This window comes from Pagrus pagrus (assembly GCF_965226575.1).
Source record: "Pagrus pagrus genome assembly, chromosome: 21".
NCBI lineage: Eukaryota > Metazoa > Chordata > Actinopteri > Spariformes > Sparidae > Pagrus > Pagrus pagrus.
This window is the reverse complement of record NC_140208.1, coordinates 3,725,702-3,738,164: the sequence shown is the minus strand read 5'-3', so window position 1 is coordinate 3,738,164 and position 12,463 is coordinate 3,725,702. Positions and strand designations below refer to the sequence as shown.

General features: G+C 44.6%; 2 protein-coding genes across 3 annotated transcripts in view; one reads left to right on the top strand and one right to left on the bottom strand.

Annotated features, from left to right (window-relative positions):
- Nucleotides 1–385: 385 nt before the first annotated feature.
- Nucleotides 386–4,575, bottom strand: sgca (sarcoglycan, alpha). The gene is made up of 11 exons (XM_084341808.1): nt 4,459–4,575; nt 4,129–4,257; nt 3,894–4,045; nt 2,703–2,769; nt 2,417–2,615; nt 2,167–2,335; nt 1,819–2,027; nt 1,665–1,691; nt 817–993; nt 668–694; nt 386–590 (listed from the first exon to the last, which is right to left on the bottom strand). The coding sequence occupies exons 1-11, from the start codon at nt 4,559–4,561 to the stop codon at nt 584–586; spliced, it is 1,266 nt and encodes a 421-aa protein (XP_084197934.1). The 5' UTR covers nt 4,562–4,575; the 3' UTR covers nt 386–583.
- Nucleotides 4,576–6,606: 2,031 nt separating this feature from the next.
- The window catches only part of ppp1r9bb (protein phosphatase 1, regulatory subunit 9Bb), a 27,687-nt gene continuing 21,830 nt past the window's right edge, over nt 6,607–12,463 (top strand). Inside the window, exons 1-2 of one of the 2 annotated variants that reach the window (XM_084342609.1) lie at nt 6,607–6,717; nt 8,323–9,752. In XM_084342609.1, the coding sequence (XP_084198735.1) occupies nt 8,445–9,752 (1,308 nt within the window). In that variant the 5' untranslated portion in view covers nt 6,607–6,717; nt 8,323–8,444. Of the gene's footprint in view, nt 6,718–7,742; nt 7,833–8,322; nt 9,753–12,463 lie in introns of those variants that run through there. The other variant, XM_084342608.1, reaches the window with a different exon arrangement.

Sequence of the window (12,463 nt, the reverse complement as noted above, 5' to 3'; positions counted from 1 at the left end):
TCCTGCAGTGGTGCGAAGATTACTCACGCTGCCAGGCATGTTTGAAACTGCAGACATGGCTGCCTTCTCCAACTGGACAACTGTTTGAGTCTTAGGGGAGAAGTTCACACATTTTCAAGGCAGTCTAGAACCCAAGAGAGGTGCACATATGACCACTGAAACAGGTTTTTCTCGCTGCAGCCATTCATATCATCTCAAAAAGAAAAGGATGGGATGTGCTAAACATTGAAGTAAGTGTTTGTAGTACAGAAATATATATATGGAAGGTGATAATGGGATAATAATACAAAAATGTGTGTTAATGTAACGCATTGAGTGATTAACTCAGTGCTCCTGAAAACAGAGACACTTTAGGCTTTGTTGATGGAGGCAACAATAAAGAACGTAGCTTTGGACATGTTTTTATTAGTGGTGATGGACATTGGAATACAGATATACATGAACTGCAAATAACTTAACACTATTCATTTATCTCAAAGAAGAAACAAAAAACAAAGGATAACTTCTCACTGCAAATACTGTAAATGACGGGAGACCGCGGCGGCAGGCGACTGTATTAATGACACTTCATCTATCGTTGTTCTCACTTCCTGCAAAAACAAACAACGTGATGAGTTTGTGTCTTTAATCATAATGACTGAAGCCTGAATGTGAAGAGTGAGTTTACCTGGGCAGCGTGTCAACGTAGGGATCACTATGAAAACAGGAGATACAAACACATCCTACGTTAAGATTTGACTTGACTGATACTAACGAGTGATGCTGGTGGAGATCTGTGAGTAAGTGTGACGAGGAACCAGTGGGTGCGGTTCTTACTGCTGGGCCCTGATGAGGGGGACGGGGCTGTCGGACAGCAGAGGCCGGGCCCCCTCCCCGGTCCGGCTGTTGAACATGGGCAGCGTGGACAGAGGTAAAGGGACGCCGCGGCTTCCTGCCATGCTCCTCAGCTCGTCGGTGTTCCCGAGGATGGTGTGGTGGTGGTACAGCTGGATCCTGCAGCGGGAAAACAGTCTGTTGTGTTTACACTCGCAAGTGTTTAGATCCTTTACTTAAAGGGTTAAAAAAGTTTTTGGAGAATAGATTCAAACTCTGAAGTTGAAGCTAGAAAGGTGGCAGGGTCCGCCACATATAAACAAAGTATGAAAGTGTGTTGTCCTTTAAGGTCAGTTTGTTTATTCAGTCGTGAAAACAAAGAGAGTTTGTTTATTTAGTCAATTAAGATCTTTCTCTTATGTTTAAAATTTCTTTCCCAAAACTACGTAGTGCACCTTTAAGATTGTGCAGAACAACAGACGGTGTTATCTGTCTCCTTACACGAACACAAACAGACGTAACTAGCTCCTGGCTCGTAACATTAGCATCCCGGCTGTCGTTCACCTGTGTCTCCTGGCTGGGAGAAGTTTTCTGAGCTGACTGGAAACAGTTGTGTTATTATTTGTGGCTGAAGCCGTCGCCAGCTCCCTCCTCTCCCTCTCTTTTAATAAATAAATACAAAATTGTACCATCTCTGTTGTTTTAATAAGTGAAGATGAACGTGATTACTGCTGGCCCCAGAAATCTTTCCCTCCCCCCTTATGGACGGCCCTGTACATAAATACTACATTACTTCAGTAAATGTAAATAAAGCGAACATGTGTTGTGTGAACGCTCATCAGTGCACTTACTGGTTTGTTCTTGCATTTCTTTTCTCTCTATAAAACAAAAGAAAGAAGAAAAATGTGTCAGGATCAATCACTCAGGTTAAAGGGTCAGTTCACCACAAAAAGAAATGTGTATATTCAACAAACGACAACACTGTTGCTCGTTTTTTTCACGTACACTCCCTCTCGTCTGCAAAACATGACGTAGGCCAGCAGGACACACAGGATGATGGCGAGGATCAGGGGCACGATCACCGTCACCAGGTAGTCCGGGAAGAAGTCTCTGCTCGGGGGAGACTCGAGGGGGTCGAACTCCACTCCGGTCTCCATGATCCCCGAACCCACCGTGGGAGGAGGTGGAGCCGGCTCCTGCTTCGTCAGATCAAACTGCAGGGAAGAAGAAGGGACGGTGACTCTTATAGGAACTGTGAGACACTCTTACAGGAAGATGGCGGAGTGTTTCTGTGGCTGCAGTGTTCACTCATACACATCATGTGTTATATAAGATTTCACTCTCAGGCCTCACCAGCTCCGTCTTGCACCAGGTGATGCAGTTGCTGGGAATGGTGCAGAAGTTGCAGCCTCCGGGGACTTTGACTCTGGCCCCGGCTGTGCACTGCTTCTGATGCTCCGGCGCCAGAACCCTCAGGAGACAGTCTGAGAAGTACTGCTTGGACCCCACCTTCACATACACGCTGACACAAATCACATGTTCATAAAAACATACAGCTACTCCCCAAAAAGTTAGATGTTGCAGTCAAGTTCGGCCTGTTTACCCTTCAAAGTGTCCCGCGAGAGGGAGGGGAACCCGGCCTCCGCGGTCCAGGGCGTTGGTGATGTTGACGACCTCCAGGGCCTCGGTGTCCCACAGCTTCTGTAGGTCCTGCTTTATCTCATCCTGGACAACAGAGGGCAGCACCTTCTCAATCTCCCTCAGCTTGATGAAGAACTCTGCTTGATATGGCAGCATCTTCTCTGTGAGTGATGCACAACATGTCATTTCCTTCTGGCTTCGCCGTCAACAGTACAGAACATTCTGGGTTTCACTTGAATCTCTCGTACCTGCGGTGACCTTGATGACCAGGATGTGTCTGGCTGTTTCATAGCTGCGCTTGTTGACAGCGTAGATCTGTCAGAGGAGGAAGAAGAGGTTGTTAAAGATCCAGCCCTCACATATGACTTCACTGTCAGCTGTGAGGGAATGTAACTAAGTACATTTACTCAAGTACTGTACTTGAGTGCAATTTTGAAGTACTTGTACTTGACTTGAGTACGTCCATTTTCTGCTACTTTATACTTCCACTCCATAATGGAGGCAAATATTGCACTTTTTTACTCCACTACATTTATTTGATAAGTTTAGTTACTAGTTACTTGAGTTTGCACAAATACGCCACAGCAGATCTGTTGTATGTGAAATCTACACGGCAATAAAACTGATTATTTAATCATTTAATTGTTAATATTATTAGTAAACATATATTTAGATGGAAAAAGGTACATTTTCAGTCAGAATCAAATTACTTTGCAGGTATTTCTCTGCTGTATTTATGTGTATAAAAAGCATGTTGAGCATAACAAAAGTAAAAATAAGTTGGTTAGCAAATATAAAACTCAGGTAGGATCATTTCTGTTTATGAAAACTTTTTGTTACCTTTGTTTTTGTTCCTGTTACGCTCTAAAATATGAGCTGCTTATCTGACGTGAAAAAACGAGCAGGTATCATCAGCTGAAGCTTCAGCCGACACCTTTTCTGTCAATTTATTTTGTGTTGTTGCCAATTAAATTGCACTGAACTGAACTTCAGGGGAGAGGGACAATTTAAAATGAAAAAAAAAAACATGAACTAAACTCAGCGTGGACTCCAGAGAGGAGCTGTAATGTGTTAATGAAGTGTTTTGTCTCGGAGATTCAGCTGTAATCTGCAGTTACATCCACATGTTTTCCAGCCAGAATACATTTTATTTTTGGTGTCACTTGAGAAATGTGTCTCTTCTTCTTCTTCTTCTTCTTCTTCAAAGGCTTGTTTCCTCCTGAATTTTTAATGCTGGTTAAAAAAAATAGCAGATCCAGAGAGAAACCCAAATGCTTTTGTCTCCGAGGGTCTGACAACAAAACCTGACATTAAGCACCGACGTGTCAGACAGCTGCACATTTGTCTCTGCACAGGGATCTTATCTGTGTTTGGGCCCATATCAGGAGCAGAAATATGTAATATATGTGCAGCAGGTTTGTACTATGATGACGTCATACCTCAATTATACTTTTCCCCGGAGATGTCGGCGTGCCGTACAGGAAGCCGTTATCAAAAGGGTGTCTTTGGGTGAAGCGCAGCCACTCGGGGAGGTCCGGGAAGTTCTGCCTGTTGCACTTAAAAATCATGGGGTCATCGTACAAACGTCCAGCTGTGAGGGAGGTGGAGACACACACAATAAGAAAATCTATATCTCTGTGAAGAGTGGAGTTGATATGATTCAGCTCTTCTCACCGTAGAGTTTTGACAAAGGTTCAAAGTCGTTCTGGAAAGTCTCTCTCATCAGCTCGTACGTGAAAAACTCCCCCACAGGAATGGTAAACTTGATCTCTGCATTGGCCCCGAGCAAACTGACAGCACAAACTGTGAGCAGAGAAAAATAAAACACCAAAGGATTGATCCGAACGGTCCACAAGAAACTCAAACTTCTCAGATTGTGACCACACAGGGGCCTTGACAGCTGAAATCAGCCAACTGTTCCCACTAAATAACAGAAATCTGACACTTGAACGAGCTTCTCACGTTAGATAAAGTTTAAATCATTTCAGGAATATAAAAACTTGCCTGTGAGGAAGAAGACCCAGCTCCCGCAGCCTGCCATCTTGTTTTGGGCCTGTGATTGACAGAGCCATGTGGAGAGAGAGGCCTGGTCGCAGCAGACGACCATGTCAGAGCTATTTTTGCTTCACTCACCCTAAAAACATCCGGAGGCCGACGGACAGAGTTCATGAAGAGCTGTGTTATTATTATTTCCTCTGGTAACACATAAAAAAAGATATTTAGTTAGTTGAGGCCTGAATCTCCAGATTTTAAATCAACTAAGTACATTTAAGGATAATTTTTTAGGTACTTTACTTGACTTTTCATGTTTTCTTCTACTTTAAACTTCAACTTCCCTTCATGGTGTCAATCTGTAAAGTAAATAGTAACTTAATCTCTGGTTTGTTTGAGTCAGAACTGCAGTAATTCAGACTGAAGTGTAGTGGAGTAGAAGTGTGCAACAGCAGGTGGAGGCAGAGACCAGAAATGTTATTTTAAAGGTGCAATATGTAAGAATTTTAGTTAAAAACATTCCAGAAATGATCAACAGACTGTGAAGTTATAGTTTTGACATTATGTCATTGATGTTAGCATGCTAACCAGCTAGCCCTAGGCCTTAAAAGCCTCTGTCCCCCAGTGCTCCAAAGCTCCCGTGCGTCCAATACAGCAACTATTTACCTTTAATAATATCAAAGTAATGTAACTTGTTTACTTTCCGTTACTTTTGGATGACCTCAATACATTCATGAGACTCATGAAGCGTTGTCATGTGAGCACGTGCGCATGGTTACAGACTAGCACATCATTCTTCGTCATAAAATTGTAATCCTGTGCGTAATCCCCCTTTTTTTTACTGAATGTTTTGTATCTCTAATCTAATTACATTTTTTTCCTGTAACTTTACTGGACTACAGTTACCTTTTCTCTCCGTCCTACTCACGTAATCCTGTTGCATGTTTTCCTTCAGTCTCCCAAACCTGTAAAAAAAACCAAACACTCCCCTGGTGCTATTGGTGCTAATGCTAGCAGTGGCTAGTATAGTCCTGGATGTATAAACAGAATACAGTCAGCAGCAGTTAGCGGGTGCTCTGGTACCTCTATTTGTTCGGAGAATTAATTCAAGGTGAACAATTCTTGCATATTGCAGCTTTTAATATTTTTAATATATATACATATTTCTCTGTTTCTTTTATATCTTGTACACCACAGAAACTAGTATCTATAAAAGTGCTTTCAGGCACAAATTATCACAAATAATTGACCAAATTAGCAGGTTATAATATACAATGTAACTCTATATATTAGGATATGGGTGCATATATGCATGTGCAACGTCTGCACTATTCCCAGTAACTGCATCACCTGGTGAGGCCTGACAACACACACGTAAGATGTAAATTATTTATGAATGAAAATATATCATACTTTATTTAAATATAAATGAGCAATGCAGCCAAGGGGTCCTGCAGGATGAGCTCATGATTTGAGCAGTCACAAGATCATAAAGGGAAAATCTTTTTTGTGTGTGACTTTGTCTCATTTTTGCTTCTGTCATGTCAAATATTTGTTATTTTCAGCCCTTCAGGACTCAAAAAATGAATCAAATGAAGCTGTCGAAGAAGGAAAAGTCACTCTATGGTGCATACATTTAATAATATAATTATTTTAAGATATATACTACTCAAAATGAGTTAGGGATATTGAGATATGGGTGCATGGGACCAGAAATACTCACAACATGACTGTTTCATTCATGCACTGGCTCAAAGGCAGGACATCACTGTGATGTGCTGCGCCCACACACTTCCAGTTGAAAGCAGGCTAGATGGCACTACTGCCTCGCTGAGGAGCCATGAACATCCTGTATCTTTACAGTGAGCAGTCCTCTGGTGTTGTCCTTCACACCAGACCTTCAGCTGCTCTGAGATTACAGTGGAAGTGACAGTTTGGAAATTATTCTTGTGTTGTTCTTTCCTGTGTGTGGTGCAGCTGCATGAATGTGGTAGAAACATTGTAGATAAATTAGAAATTTCATAAAGCGAGACTGTGTGGGAAGGTGTCAAAAAAAAGAAGAAGGGGGAAATGCTTTGTCTGCCTCAGTGACACTGTTCATGAGTCTATCTGCACAGATGCAGAATGCAGGAAGCAACAATGTGGCTGTGAAGAGCGGATGTGTTATTGGACGGGGAGGTTGACGTGCTGATGTTTGACTGGGTCCTAGTGCTAGACGTGTTCACCGACACACAGCCATCTTTAGGTTGATACTCAGGAGTGAACAGACTGGTAAATATTTAATATTTAATATTTTTTTGTAGCTTACATTTCCAAATGTCCACTATCCACTTATGTTAGCTTATTGAGCTAACCAGCTACTACTTTTAGCTTTAGCAGTCATTTTTTGTAGCTTGTTCACCGTTTATCCAATATTATGTTTTAAACTGTTTATCCATTACTTTAAGCTAGCTAACATTACTTTAACTACTTTCATTTATCCATGAGGCCAATGTTTATTTAACTATCTACTTCCATGTAGATATTTTAGCTTTACCATTCATTTGTCCACTACATTTTAGCTTCTTCACCGTTTATCCAATATTTGTAGGTAGTGTTAACTGTTTCAACTGTTTATGCATTAGTTTTAGCAAAGCTAGCTGACATTACTTTGACAGTTATCAGTTAGGCTAATGGTACCTACTACTACCTTTTGCTAGATATTTTTTAGCTTTATCATTAATGACTTTTAATTAACTACAGTTACTTCAACAGTTAGCTTGTTAACCATCAAGAACCCATTAGCTTCATCATGAGTTTATCCAGAACATTTTAGCTTGCTCAGAAGCTAACTGTTTCAGCTGTTTATCAAATACTTTTAGCCAGCTAAGATTACTTTGTTATCAACTATGCTAATGTTATCTTATCTAACCATCTTCTACTGATAGATTTTTGTAAAGCTTTATCGTTCATTTGTCCACTAAGTTTTTGCTTGTTCACCATTTATCCAATATTTGTAGGTAGTGTCAACTGTTACGCGTTACTTTTAGCTAAGATAGCTGAAACACTACTAACTTCTGCTAGATTATTTTTTAGCTTTATCATTAATGACTTTTGCTAACTGTTTCAGCTGTTTATCCATTACTTTTAGCTAGCTAATGTTAGCCTTCTATAACAGTTACTCATTAGGGTACTGATAGCATAGCTTACTATTACTAACTATTCATTCAACTATTCATATGCTCTCAGTCTACATGTAACACACCTGACTCAGCATGTGAATACATTTTAAATCAGATTTAATATTTTCATGTTAGCTGAGTTGCTCCACGTTTCCCAAGTAAACAGAGAAGTCCAGCCCTGTAAGTACTTCCGGATCAGTGATTTACCACATATGAGCAGCGAAGGTAAATAATCCAACACATGACAGCAAACACATTTTCTTCTTAATATTTAATAAGGATTATTTGCAGCAGCAGCTACAGGACACAGCACTAACATGGAGTGGTGGCGGGCGCTAGGACCCGGCGGCTCCCTCCTCCATGCAGCAGCACTGAGGAGGACCAGAAATCTGCAGCTCGGAGTGAAACAGATCAAAACGATGCCGCTGCCTGTAAAAAGGGATTAAACGCAACAATCTGTCGGCAGCTGCGGTCAATCCGCGGCTCGCTCACTCCTCTACGTCTCGGTGCAAATATATTTTTAATGACTAAATGCATTTCATGTATCTGTGACGGTTAGTTGGGGATTTTGCATTGTTGGGAGCTGCAGGCGAGCTAATGACAGATGCATCGTGCTCACTTTCTCCGTTGCATTGGACGAGTATTGCAGCGGATGCACGCAGGCCTTTAATGCGATCTGTTGTTTTTGTTTCTCCCCCATCTGCTGCCGGTCTAGTCTGAGCGCCACCTCGAGGAACCGGGGTGGATAAAACCGATTCCCCGCCGTTGTGGTCGAGACAAAAAAAAAAGGGAAGAGACATGCCGTCGCTGAGCATCCGTTGCGACGCTTGACTGACCATGATGAAGACCGAATCCACATCATCCAAGAGCACCGGCTCTGGCTCCACGCTCAGGAGCCCATCCCCGCACAGAAACGCGTACGAGGCGGGGATGCAGGCCCTGAAGCCCGTCAAAGACAATGCTGCGAACGGGGACCTGCAGGAGGGCCCCCGAGGGCGCAGGTACGGCTCCAACGTGCACCGCATCAAGAACATGTTCCAGCAGATGCAGACCACATCCCCGGCCGATGCGGAGGGAGAGGAGGTCGCCAGGAACGCCGACAAATCGGTGCGCCTCTCCCTTCCTCGAGCCGGGAGCCTGAACGAAAACGTGGACCACAGCGCGCTGCTGAAGCTCGGGTCCACCGTGTCCGAGCGCGTCAACAAGTTCGACATCAAACCCGAGAACGGGCACCAGCGGGCCTCCTCGCCCAGCTACTCCAAGCTGCAGGAGACCCGCCGCATCTTCGAGCAGCAGCAGCAGGAGAGGCAGCTGCAGCAGGAGAAGCTGGCCACCACCAGGGTCCTGCTGAAGACAGACAAGGCCTCGAGCTTCCAGGATGGCAGGTTGGACGTGGTGGCGCGCTTCAACGGCAGCACGGAGTCCCTGGACAGCCTGGACACCAGCGAGGCTGTGTCCCCCACGGTCAGCCAGCTCAGTGCCGTGTTTGAACGGGCTGCCGAGCTCCGGAACAACCTCCATCGCCTCTCCTCGACCCCACCGCTCCCCTCCAGGGGGGTCAGCGCCAAGGTGGGTGTGTTGAACTCCAAAATAATCACAAAGAGGGTTAGTGCCTTTGCAGCAGGCCACCAGGAGGATGAGAAGAGCAGTCAGAACGGCCAAGAGGGGCCTCAAAGGGCCCCCAGGGGGAGGGGGACATCTGACAGCATTAATGGGGGCCAAAGTACTGAACACTTCAGTGCTGCAGGAGAGACAGAAAAGACTGTTTCAGATGCAGGCGTTGAGGCAAAGTCTGAGGGGCACACAGCACTGCAGTCTGACATCCGCATCTCTGTGGAGAATGGAGACATGGCCTCTGAGAAGCAGAGCTCTCCAAGGGGCGGCGAGGGCGAGATGTCCAAGGATGCCGAGGACGAGGAGGACGACAGGACGCTGAGGGACGACCAGTCGGGACGCGACTCTGTGGATATCAGTACCTACAGCGCGGTGGGGGAAGACTTCGGAGGGAGCCAGGTGGACGAGGAGGAGGAGGAGGAGGATGACCGCTACGAGCCCGAGTCCAGCTGTGTGGAGATTGTCGGGCTGCCTGTGGAGGAGGAGCCGCCTCCTTCCAGGAAGATCCGCTTCAGCACAGAGCCCATCAAGGTGAGAAAACATGCAGCGAGAAAGACACAAAGAGTGAATATTAATAGGAAGATGTGATCTCCCAGACTAAACGCTCCGAGCCTTGTTTAATTAGGCCCGGCTGCTGATTCCTGGTTTGTAATTATGTCCACATTCTGGTATTTCTGTGTGTCGAGAGGCTGAACTTGACCTTAAAGCCTTTTTATGAGCCGCTGGTACAGCCACAGCCACTGTCAGCTGTTTTAATAAACTCACTCAGCTTCCAGAAGGATGCTGACATTTTGATTTCACCCTGTTTCAACACGGTGGGGCTTTGCCACATTACTAACGCCCTCCCTCTCTCCACACACACACACACACACAGTAGTCCAGTTCGGTCCTGCATTCCTACTGTGCAGCTGACACGGGCCCCCAAATACAGAAGAGCTGTGATGTAGATGCTTATCTGTGATGCAGTGGGAGCCACTTCTGTAAATAATTGCAGTGGGGAGGAGGAGGAGGAACAAAGAGGACGGGATAATTAGCCCTGTGTTGTTTAGAGAAGTGGATCCTCTTCGCCGTGGTTACTGCCAGGCCAGCGGACAGTGTGTGTGTGTTTTATTGTGTGTGTGTGTGTGTGAGAAAGAGGGAGGAAGTGAGAAGCGAGACTGTGATCTCCTCTTGGACCAGTGAGATGAAAGAAGAGGAGAGACGAGGAGGAGGAGGAGGAGGAGGTTGTGTTGATTTAAAGTGTCTCTGTGTGTCTGGGGGTGGTGTAATGATCTGGAGGAGAGCATCAGATCCTCTCCGGCACTGTCTCGCTGCTCTGCTCTGAGGCATGAAGAGACTCGGCCCAGCTCGAGTGAGGCCCCGGCGCTGTACATCACACACACAAAGACATTTCAGTGACTAAGGGCTCCTGTCCCGGATCAGAACCAGTCAAGTCGAAAAGTTGCTTTTGCTTTTTTTTTCCTTCTCCTGGCTGCACATCGGCCTGCAGCGTCGAGTCAGTAGAGGCTGATAGCACACGAGCAAGCGGCCGAGATTTGACCTGGGGCAAGCTACAGCCAAGAGCGGGTTAGCTTAGCTTAGCACAAAGACTGAAAACAAGCGAGAACAGCTAGCTCGACTTTGTCAAAACGCAAGAAAATCTGCCCACCAGCACCTCTTAAGGTTGAAGTGCATATCCTAAACTGTTGAACTGTTCCTTTAAAGTATAACTAAGATGACTGTAATCGCGAAACACGACATATTTAAGCACCTGGAAACTTAGAAATATCTCCTGTAAAGTTTTAATCTAAACTTAATCCAGCTAATATTACTCATACTGGTGATTTGATTTTGAATATAAGGTTTCAGGAGCTTTAACAATTTCAAATAATAACCTTCAGTGGAAATTAAAGGCAACATGTGGCTTTTCTGACCACTAGTGGAGCTGTGGAGCGATGTTTTGATCAGCAGCTGCACAGTGATTGCAGTGTCAGATTGTAGAAGCTGCAAAGGTCAAATCTGTCACCAAACGGCATCATAATGAAATTCTGATGACCCGACCTACAAATCTTGTCCTCCAGATGTAAGAAAACATGCTACATACTCCAACAAATGTCACATCAGCATGATTTTTATAGTATTTACAGCTAAAAATGAACAATGAAGTCCTGCTCATCGGTGTTGTGCTATCCATTATTGTAAACACTTAACAAACTGCGCCACTGAGCGACAGTTGGCGGCGGTAATTTGCCAAAAAAAAAGTAGTATTCGCCCATTAAAGGCAGAGAAGAAGCTACTAGATGATGTAAACATGAATGTAAACAATGCAGATTACTAAATATTTCAATCAGCACAATACATACAGTGTCTTTTGGAGAGAAACTCCAGAGGAGAGACTTAAAAAAACCTCTGGCAGGTAGATTTGCTTCACGTACCACTTTAAAAAACAACAACAAGATTTGAACAATCACTAGTAAAATGGACAAAAAAGCTAGTTTTGCAGCATGCCAGCAAATTCAGCATGTACAGCAAAGTCTATGACTGTGTGCTTATCATACGCATAAATACAGACATATCTGCGGTAAGCTTTAATATCTATGCAGCCTGGTTGGAAGCAAATGCTGAAAAACCCCTTAAATCCCACATGAATTGAGCGAGAGCTCAGTTATGTCCACTGTGCAAATCATAATGCAGGAATAAAGAAGACAAAACCAGACTATCACATTATTTTATCCCCACGAGCTCAAAGACGGAGGAAGCGTGACGCACGGTGTGATGAAGAAGTCACAACTCGCCGGCTTCGACTCAAAAAGGCAGAATTCGGTTGCGACCCCGCAGCCGTCATCGGAGAATAACCTCCTACTGAGACCTTTCACACTGTATCAGTGTGGCCTTTTGTTATGGAGATTGATGCAGTGGGTGGATGAGAGTAATAGGAGGGGAGGAGGGAGGACGAGGTCAAACGGAGGAGGGGGCCGTCATTATGCTGCCCAAATGTCATGCGACTGTATAACTGCCAGCTCCTTAAGTCACGGCGTCAGTTGGTTTCTCTTCCAAACAGGAAGTGTGCATATTTCTCACTCTGTGTAACAATCCAGCTGTTGGACACAATTAAGTCTTGTTGTGGTTGATGGCGGTTTGGACGTCTGGGCGCGTGTCTCATCTTTGTCCCCGTTTAACACTGAAGAAGCTCCTCGTCTCAGTCTGTCTGTCGTCTCTAGCTGGCAAAAATAGCAGCTCTGCTTCGGGTAGAGTTCACACTA

Coding starts and splice junctions, on each gene's coding strand:
- sgca (XM_084341808.1), bottom strand. CDS start 4,561: ATGGTCGTCTGCTGCGACCAGGCCTCTCTCTCCACATGGCTCTGTCAA. Junction 4,258..4,458: donor CTGGGTCTTCTTCCTCACAG/GCAAGTTTTTAT, acceptor CTCTGCTCACAG/TTTGTGCTGTCAGTTTGCTC. Junction 2,336..2,416: donor CTCGCGGGACACTTTGAAGG/GTAAACAGGCCG, acceptor GATTTGTGTCAG/CGTGTATGTGAAGGTGGGGT.